Genomic DNA, 13,974 nt, shown 5'->3' on the forward strand with positions numbered 1-13,974 from the left:
AACTCTCGTTATAGCGGACACGCTCAGGGCGTCGTTTAGTGTCCGTTATAGTGAGAGTCCGTAATAGCGGGAGTCATTTTCAGTCAACCTTATACCGGCCCTTTGCCCACTTAGGGCTTATGGCCATAAGTTTAAGTTAAGTAAGTTATTCCCAGGGGATCAGGATTTTGTCCGTAATAGCGAGTGCCCGCAATAGCTGGGTGTCCGTAAGGCGAGAGTTGAATGTAAAGGGAAATGTAGACAAAACCAAACACAAAGGAACTACCACCTGGCAGCTTTATACGATGTTCAGTGAATGCGAACCCTGAAATTCAATCCACACTCAACGGTTTAAGCTCTTTGCTGCTGCCAAGTCATTTTTGCAGACCTCTCGGGAAACAGAAAATCGCTTCAACCAGGTCAAAGGGTCACGTCTGTCAGTTGTGATAAGTAGTTTTTGAACCATTTTGTTTGTTTCTGTTTGTCATGGTTCATTATGCGTCACTATCATTATGATTGACGGCAGCGAAAAACACAATCAGTTGGATTTTGAATTTCAGATTTCGCTTATCACTGAAAACTGCAATAACAAGTCTTGATTTAAATGTTATCAGGTAACTTCACTTAGCAGCTATGTCAGATATATTCTTTTGTCATCTTACACCAAGAAGCCCAAAAGTGCGACCACTTTTACAGCAAGGCGCCCAAAAGTGTGACCACTGTTAATTTATTCACATTCTTTCGTGCAGATTTAATCCAATCAAAAGCCGTGGATAGCTTTCAGTTGACTTCTGATTGGATTAAATCTGCATGAAAGAATGTGAATAAATTAAAAGTGGTCACACTTTTGGGCGCCTTGCTGTAATTTACTAACATTCTTTCATGTAGATTCAAACCAATCATGAGTCAATTGAAGCTGTCCTTGGCTTCTGATTATAATGACTACATGAAGGAATGTCAATTAGTTAAAAACAGTCATAATTCCAGGCCTCTTGCTGTAAAAAGAGAAAACGACACGTGGTGTAGGTCTCTAGGCAAGATGGCCGTCCAAAAAATGTCAATGGAAGAAGCACAGCAAGTCACACAATTACAGAGATAAACTTACTAAAGCACTACATACAGTGAAGAAAATACTTATTTGGCACTTGAGCCTTGTTAAATTGCAGTACCTTCTACATGCCACAGAAAGAAAAACAAAAACCTTAGCACTACCATTGTTTCCATTCAAAGCTGATAGCTGCTTTGCTAGCCAATCAGATAACCCTTTCACTCCCATGAGAGAATCCATATTTAGAAACAAAAACCCGATAACAATCCCAAACATTTATATTTCTGAAGAATTTGGAAAAAACAAACCGTAACAGGTTTACATTCCAGTCAGTAGCTTTCAAACGAATGGTAACACAAGAATTCATCCACACAGCTCAAAGTTAGATTTACACACAATGAACCTTTGACAATGGACACCTTCCGTACATGAACATTTCTTGCAAGCACTTCATTATGGTCTGAACCACAACAAACTACATTTTTTAACTCCCTTAAATGGTCACCTCTTGTAATCAGACACTTCCTTTGGTCACAAGAATGTCTTCTTATGAGAGGTTTGCCTGTAATGAGGTTTGACTCTGGGAGTGAAAGGGTTAATGGTAATTCTCAAAGAACTCCTCTCAACAGATGTGCATTGCAACTGCTTTAGAATTATTCTCACTACTTTCATGTCTAGGAAACTATCCATGGCCTAACTATATCTCTTAGGGCGCTCTCCATTAGTCAGAACTGGCCGGCCGGTGTGGTGTTTTTCTATGTGAAGTGGTCCCTTTCCCACAAGAATTTCCCACAAATCCACCACAACAGTGTATAATCATTATGCATTGATGGATTTGACAGGACAAATCTGACTAACAAAGGAATTCTGTTCTTTAATATACTGGTCTGGCCAGCCAGTTCTGACTTAGTCTAATGGAAAGCAACCTAAGTCTGACATAATTTGTTATACAAAAACCCTTTAACAAACAAAACAGATGCGACTACTGTCGTGTGAGGAAACTGAATTTGTTATCTTATCATTCTAAACATAAGGATGAGGACAACTTATTTTTGTTTTAGAGATATCAATGCTATGTACACCAGTTGAGAGAGAGAATAATATAATAGAATGGGGTGGCATGTGGATTATCATTTTCTACTAAAGAAAATTTGACAAAACAGGAATGCGCTGTAATTTAACAAGGCTCAAGATGCTTGGTTTCAAGACACAGCTAGATTCTACTAGAGCCATAACCAAGAGTCGGTGCTGGCAAAGAAGGAATCATGTCCAGCAAATACTGTCTATCAGAGTCCGATACATAGCTGTGATGATGTTGTGGGTTACGAGACCCAGAGTGATGGTGCTGACTTAAGTAAGGGTGCCATCTTACGTCAGCTTGCTGCCGTGCTGCAGCCTCCAACTCTTGGTGTTGTTGCTGGAGGTGTTGCTGCTGCAGTTGAAACAGGAGAGAGTTGGTGTGCGGCTGATGGTGGTGATACAGCCCAGGTTGAACGGGCTGGTGGTGGTGATGCACAATGGGTTGGTGGTGTGCGATGTGATGACGCGGGGGCGCAGGGGCTAGCTGAGGCTGGGTAGACGACTTTTGGCCTTGGTGATGAGGCTTAGGAGCAATTGATGGGCTGTCATTGATCTTTTGTTCTATCTCTTGCTCTTGCTTAAGAGCTTTAAGGAATGCTGCCTTCAAGCGAGCAGTGTGCTCTGATTTAAGCTCTTTCTTCACATTGACAGTGCTACACTTCTCACACACAGTCACCAATCCTGAGCCACCATCTTGTTTCTTGGTCCATGAAGGTGAGAAATCAGTGTTACAGCGTGAACAAACTTTGGGATTTATTGTTTGTTCCTGCAGTGGAGTGTTTTGTTTACTCTTTGCCTCTTTAGCAGCCATGACATTCACAACAGACTCCATTCCGACCAAAACCATAAAATCCGGGCTACCAAGGCTGGGAATGAATGACCATTCAGGGGGAGGCGGCTTAGGAGGTGGAATCTGAAGCAGGGTTCTCTCCAGCTGTTTCCGTAACGCCATCTTGGCCGCAGCTTGTTTCCCACCAGCACTTTGCTGATGAGAGCTGCTTGGCAAGTGATGTTGAAATGACACATACCCACTACTAGCTGGGAGGCTGCTGACATTGTTTGCTCTGACAGGAGTGGGGCGAACTGGGGCAGGCTGATTAGCTGCTGAGTACACTGGACTGCCTCGGCCTCCGCTGTGAGGGTACAGTGGCGTTGGCTGAATTAAGTTTGCCATGCATGTAACAACGTTTTGAAGGTCAGCAATCGCAGAAGAACCAGGTTTTGAGTGAGGTTGGGATGACTGTTGATGCAGGGACTGCTGTTGCACAGCAAACTCCTTGAGAGTCTGTGCAGCAGAACCTACAAACTTTGATGAACCAGTGTTTGAAGACTGTGCTTGGGCGGTAGTACTTCCTTTTGGAAGCAGCCTTGGTTGTCCTGGTACATCTCTTGGTGGGTGAAACGTGGAGGATGCTAACACTGTTGATGCCTTCAGTGGTGGTGGGGGAGGAAGGTTCTGCCCCTTTTTGCTTGGCATTTGCATGGAGGATTTCGCCGGCTGGTTACTCTGTGGAGCAGCTGTTTGTGCCGGTGCTTTCTCAGCAACGTTTTCCTTCAGTAGTTTTGCGTTACCTTTGACATCATTTTGTGCAGCATGTAACTTCTTTAACAAGAGAAGCTTAGCTTCCTCTTGCCTTAGTTCATTCCTGAGGTGTGCAATCAATTTTTCTTTAGCCTGCAGGTCATCGTCATTTTCATCAGAAAGAGGTGAATCAGGCCTTGAACCATCGCTGGTATCTCCATTGGCAATAGCAACATCGCCCTTTGTCTCGCCATTCACTTTTTTCTTACTTTCCAGAGAGGTCAGTTTTGGTACTTTCAAGAAGTCCACAATACTTTCTCTTGCCCTGTGAGATATCACAGGTTTTTTCTCAACACCATTTGCATTAGCAGATGGTGTAACGTCTGTACTATTCACTGTCTCCTTTCTGTTAAGCTCTTTAACTGAGCTTAAACCCAGCTGTGCTAGAAGATCTTCTTGTGAGATGCATTCATCGGAGTCAGAATCCTTGCCGTCTGCTTGTTGTTTTACAATAGCATTTACTGGAGCAGGATTTTGTTCACTCAATTCAGTTGGATTTGACTGTACTTCATTTTTCACAACATCAGCAAAGGAGGTCTCCATCTTGTCTTGCTCTTTTTTCACAACTGGTTCTTTTGTGTCTTTCTTCTGTTCCTTGTCAGAATCGTCATCAGAAGAGGAGGATGATATTACAACTAACTCACTGTCTTTCTTTGTTGGCCTGCCAGGAAAGAATCAAACAATAGGACTTAATGAGTAAGAAAGTAAAAATATTATAAACATACAGTGTATCAGGGCTTGAATAAGGCCTATTCAGTTGTTAGGGACAAGTAGATTTTCCTATTGGTTATGAAGCTGTGCTGCAACGATACTTTTTTCACAACATGATTCGTACAATACGATACATACTAGTTATGCAACGCTTTCAGGTGGTTTACTTGGAAAAATCCCACAGTTCTTTTTTTTTTTTTTGTACACAACACCCTCCGTTAAGAGGAATAAAAAAAAAAAAAAAAAAAAAAAAAAAATATGTTATATATTACTAAAAAAAGTTGTATTTTTATTTTTTTATATTATTTACAATAAAAAAAAATATTAATTTAAATACAAAAAAAAAAAAAAAAAGAAGAAGAGGAGGAAGGGTTGGATTGCCAACGAATATCCTTTTTCTTTCCTCTTTTCTTTTTTCTTGTTTTTTTTTTTTTACGAAAATAAAAAACATTTTATACCATGCCAAAGAAATACAGCCAATCAGAATTCAGGAAAGCTGTTGTATATTTGATGGTATTTAACTCAACCTTCCCATCGTGTGTCGCGATTTTATTCTCGACAAAATTAAGAAGGCATATTTTCTATGGCATGGTATAAAATAGTTACACAACACTTTCTCGTGGTATACTTAACAACTATTCAGAAGTGGAGGTGGCTAGTGGTGAATATTTATATATTTACCACTAGCCACCGACACTGAGGTGAATAGTTGTTTTAGTATAAGACAGTGAGATAAAAATAGCCTGAAAGAATGACTTTTGACTTGTTCTTCTCCTTCAAAGATTACAATTTTCTCGCGTGCGTTGCTTGGAGGTGAATAGCAAAGGATATTCCGAGATTGAGTAGCCAATCAGCGCGCACCAGAAGCGCTATTCACTGTTTTAGTATATACTAATATGGAATATCCCACTTGTCACTTGTATTTTCTTGGTATAAACACTCGCCTAAAGGCTTGTGTGTATACTGAGAAAATAAAAGTGACTTGTGGGATATTCCATAGTATCCCTCAATTTTATCTTTTTATATTGTCCAATTACTTTGGTAACTCATTTTTTTCCCACTTCATCAGCAACGAAAACCTATTTGCAAAGTGAACTTCTCATGAACCGCATGTTTTTGCTTGTGGGCACACAAGGCTGTGTCAGTCGACAACTAATTGTCACATCTTTATAGAATACATGTATGCGATCAGAAGTGAAGCAGAATGTAACTTCCATATCCCTAGGGTAAAAAGTAATTAAAAACAGTAATTTCTGAATGTTGATAAAGAACATTAATTTTATTTTTTCACAATACTGCAATATTTTGTTCAAATACCGATATCAACCTTTTGTATCTTAACAAAAAAATATTGTGATTCACCAGTGCACCGTATCCTTGCAGCCATATATATGGGTAACTGCAGTACCGCTCAAAAGTACTACCCTCTCGCGAGACAAGACCTCGGCAGAAAGATTTTCCCTTTTTTCATTTTTGGCTCATGTTTGAAGCGAGAGTAGTGCTTTTAAAGGCGTCTTTACTTCTGATTTTTGATGTTGCTTTCATTCACGTTTTGAATTTTTGATGAAATTAATTCTTTCACGACATGAAGAGTTTCGATTCAACAGTTTTTCATGCTAGAGCACGCAACATTTAATGCAAACCTGTGAAGATGTTGCAGTGTAACGCAAGTGCTTTGCTTTTGATTTTCAATTTTTGAGTTGCTTTAATTCACCTTTTGCATTTGTGATAGAAAGAATAAAGACTACCAAGCGGACTTTCGAAAGTTCTCTTGAGTTCGCTAGCACACGCATTCATCTCAAATGGAACTTTTCTTACGAGTGAAAAAAGACAAACCGATCGTTGTCAACAAATCAGCAATCTTTCCAATCAAGCAAAAAATTTGAACTTTAGTTGACTAAACAGTGAAAACTCTCCAAGAGATTAATCGTTTTCTCGAAGATAATTGCCGTAATTTATTCCAGACATTTCCGCTTCGTTGATTCTCGCGAGAAACGAGACGAGAGATGGTAACTTACTTTTGAGCGGTACTGTATCTTTTTGGTTTCACTTGCCTGGTGTCTGTTTATTTTCAAAAAATATGTGTGGCAGGAATTTTCAGGCCTTGCCTAGTGTTCTCTATGTGTGCTTCTCAAATTGTTCCATTATCAACAAATAAGCAAATATGATTTTTGGTTTCTTTGTGTTCAGATGTGTTTCTTTATCATATTGACGAATCGGTTTTGATACTTCATTGTTCTAAAAGTTTACACTTACAGTCAACTCTCGTTATAGCGGGCACGCTTGGGGCGTCGTTTAGTTTCCGTTTTAGTGAGAGTCCGTAATGGGGGGAGTCCTTTCCCGTCAAACCTTTTTCCCCGGGGTTATGATTTTTTTCCCTAAAAGCGCGTGTCCCCAAAGGCGGGGGGCCCGGCGAGGGGGAGAGGGTATTGCACTTTTCCGACAACGGCTTATTACATAAGGACAATAAAGACGTTTTAATATGTGTTGACTCTATGTTTTGGAATAAAACATATTATAAACACATAACATTTTTCTGGATTAATATAAGGCTTCTTGACAATAAGTAACAGTTGACTGTAAAGTAAAACCCCACCTTTCAACTACCCTGTCAATAAGACCACCTTGTTATTACAATCATTTTATTTTTTGTCCCAAAGAAGAATGCTTTTCAGTCATTTTTTTCATTTCAAAACCCATTTATACGACCACCCGGCAGCAGTCATATAACAGGGTTCCATTGTACATGTATGTGAAAAAAATAACACATGATACCGCAAAGTTTTGTTTGACCAGTTTTACAGGGCTGCAAATAATTTTTTTCCTTTGAAAGTACAATGTCCTACTGAAACACCATCTTGGTCCGACAAAACAAAATTGTGGTCGGACAGATTTTAATTCATTGTTGCCATAAAATGATTTAAGATCACAAAATTGTCTGGACATCATGTCCGACCACACTTGGGATTTCGTCAGACATTAGAAAATTTTGGTCGGCCAATGTACAATGACCGACTGTTATTTGCAGCCCTGGTTTTATATAAAAACTTATCCCTCTTTGCACAGCTGTATGCCCCAAAATAAGGGTCCCAGGAGCAGATTTCAGAATCCATTGACAAGCTCCTTTTGTTAAGCTGTGCACACAAACAAGTTATACTTGTTGACAAGTCCCTTTGTCCAAAACACGACATACCAGTTCTTACTGTAGGCAAGGAGACTTGTCAAGAAAAAACGTGCCACAATTTGTTGTCATACATGTACAAATGAGCAAATAAGATTTGTCACATGAAAACTGTCAAGGAAAATGTGTTCATGTGTAACTATCTAAATAATGTAGGTATTTTAAACCCTGGTTAGTTGACTATTCACGTGTCAGGAACTGCAACATAAAAATGCATGTAAAGAGGGTTCAAACTGATGTTGAAATAAAAGGCTGACAATAACAGAGCATCCTGGTGCGATAGCATGCATGTTTTGATGTCACAATACCCAGTTCTAGAGACACCGACAACTCTGTGTCCACTTAACTTTTGAACCCAACACATCATTTTTGAGGTGCTGTGGATAATGAAGCACTCTTTGAGAGCACTGATAATTTTCACTTTCATATGGCAAACTTTCCAATGGAAAGAAAAAATAAAATAGATTTTTTTGGATCTAAGTAGCCAATGTTTTAGCTGATTGTCAGCCTTTTTGTGTTGGCATGGAATTAGTAGCCAAGGAAGACGAAAATTAGTTGAAACACTACAAAAGCTAAAGCTGAAGAACAATACAATCAAGATAGAGAAAATTAAGTTCAGTTGTAATGCTTGCAAACCTGTAATGTAAACTCAATTGACTTGGGATAAAATACTACCAATAGACACTCGAGACTTTTTCTTTTATGTTTTAACACTCCATTTTAACGGCAAAGAAATGATCTCTTAAGATCATGATAAATGATTTAAAAATTCGGATAAGCTTTTAGTGATAACAAAAGACTTCAGAACAGAGAACTTGGAAAGCAAGCGGCTTCAAGATTATTATGCTTCACAAGTAACAGAACACTTCTCGAAACTTTGAACGATTTTTTTTTCGAATTCTGATTAATCTACTGTCGATAACACATATATGTACATCTAGCAGCAAGCCACGATCATCAAAATTCGCGACAAAAAGCTTCAATGCTTTGTCAAGTCGCGATGAAAGCAAAGTAAAAATTAAAACAGTATGTTGGCTTGCGACGCAGGTGTGAATTATAGGGAACGACAGTCCGAGGATAAACTCAAATTCAAGCTGTTCACATAGCAAAGAATCGAGTACGTTAAGATTCAAAGGACGAAAAGAACATTTAAGTGTTCGATAAAAAAAACCTATTTCTTACAACACGTGTCAAATAATTGATGACAGCAAATGGGTTTACTTCTCTCTTCAATCGTTTCACTGGTTTTCAGAGAAAAAATATTAGAATATTTCTTGATTTACTCAGTCTATTAGTCAAAGGAAGTCTCACTTACATTGCTTCATCCTTGTCGACGGACTCGATTGCTTTTTCCTCTAAACTCGTGTCAATCGATTGACCCTGGTTCGTTGTTGTACAACTTCTTACATCATCAATTTTCATCTCGTCTTGTTGATCGGAGTTCGGCGATAATTTTAAACGTTTAGAACCTTTTAATACAGCTTCTGATTCCATACCTAGATAGAACAGAAACATAACAAGTTAGAACTCGACCTAAACATTCGAAGATCCGACCGAAGTCATTTAGAATTTTGAATCAAAACAAAGGGGAATGATCGCCCATAAATTTGCCGGCAAAATGTCGTAGCAGCGGCGTGACATTTTCAGTGCATTATTTTTCCCCAGTATAAAACACAGCCAAAGAATCTGTTTACCAAAATGTTGAGAAATAACCATCAGAAATAATCACTAAGAGGGAAATACGTTCTAAGCTTGCGGTATTTTCCAGTGTAGTACAATTTGGCGCCATGCAATATGGCTGACACGACACGAGTCCGATTGTAACGGAAGCGAATAACTGCTCCGAAGTGTAAAAATTTTCTGTCGTTATTTCACTAGCGACAGTTATAAACTTAAACCACAAATACCTTGTTATTCAATGAAGTATTTCAAGGACGAAGCTCCACATTCAAAAGATTGTATTCCACACGCCAGATATTAAACGTGACCGGCTCGAGGACGAGGCTGCCACAGAATAATTTGTGCAGCGAATGGTAAAAAAAAACTGATTATTTAGTCTGCTTCCAACAACGACGGCGGACAACAAGGGTAGTTTCAATTTCTGTGCTTTGATTCTTGTCGTCGATACGGGCCCTTCCTTGACGGGAAACGCCGTTAAAATAATCGATGAACTTCACGAACCCAAAGCCACTGAAGTTTCTTTCATTCGTCGGCCATGTGGTGTTTTGCAACACAGAACACGACACATACAATGGCGGTGAAGTCTGGTCGCTCGTTGAAAGATATCGAAATTTGTCCTCGATTCGTCGAATATTGCTCTGGGATGAAGCGTGAATCCTCGTGGGAGTTTGTACTCGAAAGTGACAACGAAAGTCTTCGTTAATTTCCTCTTGGCGAGCAGAAAAGTATTTGGGATTTTCAAGCAAAAGAGGTAGGGGCGGGAACATGAAATCAAACGCCACAAACCTTCTGATAGACGTGTGCACAAAAAGTCGTCTCTCACACCCGCTGCGTTGAAACCGACAACCTGTCAATCAGCTGCTAAATAGACCAATCAAAATCTGGAAAACGCTATCAGATCTGCCCGTTGCCTGGGCAACAGAGGCTGTACTGTAAAGGGGGATGACGTAATCAAGTTGACATCCGGGAAAGTGGTCAAACCGGTTTGACAAGTTTATGTGCAGGTGTTATTGGCAGCACTCGTGACGTTTACTAATCCACTTGTGATAACACCTTGTGATTGGTTGGATGCCACTGAGTAATTGTCGGCAGGCAGTAAAAGACTTGATAAACAATCAGTAATCTTTTCTCGCCTTGGGATAAACAAGAAAGTACCAAGGGAGCTGTGCTGTTACCACTTGCCCATGTTGCAGGGAAGAGGCATTGCACCCATGGTAGACCAGATGGTACTTTTCGTTTTCTTCATCACAGAAAATCGTGCCACTTACTTTGAAAAGGGTGATTCCCCTTTGTTATAAATTGTTGCAGTATCAAACGTTCATGAGGGTATGCTATGCAACCCAGCTCGGAGGGTATATAATAAGAGATCAACCCACATACACCCCTTCTTATAAAGTTGTTCACATCTTTGATTTTAAATTCTAAGGGATCAAGGTTATAGTTACAGTGGAAACATGGGAACAGTATCATTTTAGATGCTTCACTATAAAACACGCCACAACCCGGAACAAAAATTAATCGAACTTGCCCAACCAATCGGAGAGGATTTTCTACATACCTTCAAATATTTCACATGGCTATTGTACCGTAAAAATTCATGATCATTCGCAACTGGCCCCGCGCATCATTGATGCTTTTAATATGTTCGATTTTTTTCGTGGAATTCGACAAATTAATTTATGCTAAGACATTGTCAACATTCGATTGTTTGCTTTCAATGGACCATTACACGCAAGGTTAATTGTGGCTTCTGATTGGCTACTTATCTACCAAAAATAACAATGCTTGTCACTTTAATTATTGTTGTTTGGGGTTTGTAAACGATATAGCTTTCCGCATTTAAAATGTCAATCCAAATATAGCATATTCTATAACCGATAGAATATTTACACTTAAGTAATTGCCTGCGATAAATACGTTATATTTTTTTTACGCTCAATGCGTTGCTATTGCTATTTCTTATTTCATTTCAGGTGTATACAATTCACTAACATTAAATGCAATATGAACAGATGGTTTTTTTCCTTTCATAAGAATAGGTCTGAACAAATATTTATTATCAATTTCGTCACTTTCTAATCAAGGACTTTCACCAGTAAAATTTTTGCAGTTTGACAGGGTGAACAATAGTAATCTGAAAATGTGTTACTGTTTTCTTTTGTTAGGGAACGTGGAAGTTAAAAATAATTCGCGCATTAGAAGTTCTATATGACACTAAAAATGTTTTGTTTATAAATTGACTTTAGCTTTCAAGTAAGACAAGACAACCTCGTTTTAAAAGATCTTTAGATAACACATCTTATCCTTGACCAAAAAAGTAACTAAAAAAGTATCTATACCTAACGAAATAACTAAGCTAACTTTAGCAAACAAAATAAATTCACGTAAAATAAGACCAATTAATAATAAAACCCCATGAAAACCGCATCAATTTCGTCTGATAAAGCCTGATTAGGAATCAAATGTCTTGGGGCAAAAATTAATTATAAAACACGGTCTTTTTGAAGGCAGTTAGAAAAAAATAAAATAATTCAGCTGTTTTTATTTTTAGAAAAGTCCCTCAAGGTCACCCCACAATGAACAGTGCACCCCTGTTGACAGTAATTAATATTGTTAACAATAGATTTCTCTTGATGAGAAGCATAATATTTTGAAATTGTGAAATATGAGAATTGCTAAAAAAATTCTTGTCAATTTAGATAACATGTCAACAGTAATTTTTTTAGGGACCAAGATTTTTTGTGCACCAAGAAATTGCAACAGTGGCATGCTAATATAAAGGATAAAGGCTTGCATAGATTTTCTCCTGCCTCATACCCCATAATGTTAATAACCTTTACAATCCCCTATTGTGATTATTAATTATTAGTTTTTTGTGCTCTCAGTCACCTGTCTGTGAGACAATGTATTGAATTATATTGTAAGTGGAAATATTAAATTTAGTGGGTTTCAAGATCTTATTGGTGTCTAGTGATACTAACAAAATACTTTTGCTAAATAGCTTGGTATTAATTAGGACATTATATTACAGAACTGTGGATTTCTTGCATACCAACAAAAATTTATAAGCCTTGCTCCAAGTCAATTAACAAAATTTTCAAAAATGCAAAACTCAAGATAATCCTTTAGAAGCAAGTACACGATTAATTAATTGTACCCTGGGTGCCAGCGGCTTTTCATGTTTGGTTTCTGGTTTCTGTCAAGTCTTAAGTATTCCGTTGTGCACACACAAAAAAAAAACCTCTGGTACCCAGGGTACATTAATTGAAATACTTGGTTAAGTTACTGCCGTATAGTAAGTGATTACAAATGTGAGATTTATTGATAGATAAATTAAATTTACTTCATCCTGAGCCTTATAACCAACAGCTGCAGTGCATAAATTCACTGAAACAATACCATTGTTCACTTGGTATATACAGTCGAATCTCGATAACTCAAACCTTCAAGGGAAATCGAAAAAGGTTCTTGATATTGGGAGTTTGAGTTATCAAGGGTAGAGTAATTAAAGTTACTGAGGGTTTGAGTTATCGGGATTCAACTGTATACTTGCAGGTTAGACTTTGTTACAAGTGAAATGTCATCTTTGTACTTATTTTACAGCAATGCGCGCAACACTCTTTTACAGGTCAACAAAGTTCGTAATGAGTGATTTTTGACAGTTTTTTTTTTACCACTCTGTTAAGTTCTGTTTCATTTGGCCAATCAATAATTGATGGAGTTACCATGGCAACATGCCCATGAAAACATAATCTCCTTTCCGGCACTAAATACCTGCTTCCCTCACGCACGTACCATTGAGGGAATTGGGCATTACTCCACTGCGAGAGAGATTTCTGAGTTTAATTCAAAAACTTCCATGATGCTAACTAATGCATAGTTTTACAGTCATCTATGCCTCCAATTGGTTATTGCTTGGTTTTGGAATTTCCTGACAGTTCTGCTGCAATGTAAGGCCATGTTACACTAGGAAATTTTCCTTGCAACTGGCAGTGGCCCAAAAAGTTTACTGTGTACCAGACTATTTTTGCAACCTGCAAAATATACAACAAAATGTTGTGTTGCGAGTTGCAAAAAAGTAGAACGGTATACTCTACTTTTTGCAACATCGTGAGACAAGTTGCCGTGTTTTACATGTGAATTACAACTTGCAACACAGTTTTGTTAAAATGAGCCAATAAGAGTGCAGCCTTTGCTCCTGGCAGATTTCAAGATGATAATTGCCAATGAGCACAAGTTGGAAATGCTTTTCAGTTGTCATCAATGCATTGCAAGATGCAAGGAAAATTGCCTCGTGTAACATGGCCATTAGAAACAGAAATTGTTGTGAGAAAGATGGGTTCAGCTTTGCTTATGGAGAACATCATTATGAAGCTGCCTCGGCACGGATCCGCTGGATGGTTGAGGCGGGAAAAGCAGGGGGTTGATGGTTATCAGGCCCACAACGCCAAGCCAACTGTGCACAACAGTATCACAACACCAAGGGAACTGTGCATGACCAAGGAGGAGGACATCTGGGGACGAGGCAGATTATGAAATGACACTGAAAAATAAATTACTATTAACTTTCAAAGGTAGATCTACATAACATCACAACTATATAGATTAAGCTGTGAATTGCTAAAGACACCCAAGGAAAATTATATTCTCCTTAATAACTGTCATACATGTTAATGTTAGACTGACTCAGAACTTGGTGGTACATGTACACCA

General features: G+C 38.5%; 1 protein-coding gene across 3 annotated transcripts; it reads right to left on the bottom strand.

The window, feature by feature from the left end:
- Positions 1–216: 216 nt before the first annotated feature.
- Positions 217–10,942, bottom strand: LOC144653926 (uncharacterized). 3 transcript variants are annotated; one of them, XM_078514077.1, is made up of 3 exons: positions 10,820–10,942; positions 8,897–9,077; positions 217–4,350 (listed from the first exon to the last, which is right to left on the bottom strand). In XM_078514077.1, the coding sequence occupies exons 2-3, from the start codon at positions 9,073–9,075 to the stop codon at positions 2,241–2,243; spliced, it is 2,289 nt and encodes a 762-aa protein (XP_078370203.1). In that variant the 5' UTR covers positions 9,076–9,077; positions 10,820–10,942; the 3' UTR covers positions 217–2,240. The 3 variants fall into 3 exon arrangements, with proteins under 3 accessions (XP_078370203.1, XP_078370200.1, XP_078370197.1); XM_078514074.1 differs by lacking the exon at positions 10,820–10,942 and adding an exon at positions 10,048–10,161; XM_078514071.1 differs by lacking the exon at positions 10,820–10,942 and adding an exon at positions 9,489–10,160.
- Positions 10,943–13,974: the final 3,032 nt, after the last annotated feature.

This window comes from Oculina patagonica, chromosome 1 (assembly GCF_052425735.1).
Source record: "Oculina patagonica isolate OP01 chromosome 1, crgOcupat, whole genome shotgun sequence".
Lineage (NCBI taxonomy): Eukaryota > Metazoa > Cnidaria > Anthozoa > Scleractinia > Oculinidae > Oculina > Oculina patagonica.

Coding starts and splice junctions, on each gene's coding strand:
- LOC144653926 (XM_078514077.1), bottom strand. CDS start 9,075: ATGGAATCAGAAGCTGTATTAAAAGGTTCTAAACGTTTAAAATTATCG. Junction 4,351..8,896: donor GTCGACAAGGATGAAGCAAT/GTAAGTGAGACT, acceptor CTTTCCTGGCAG/GCCAACAAAGAAAGACAGTG.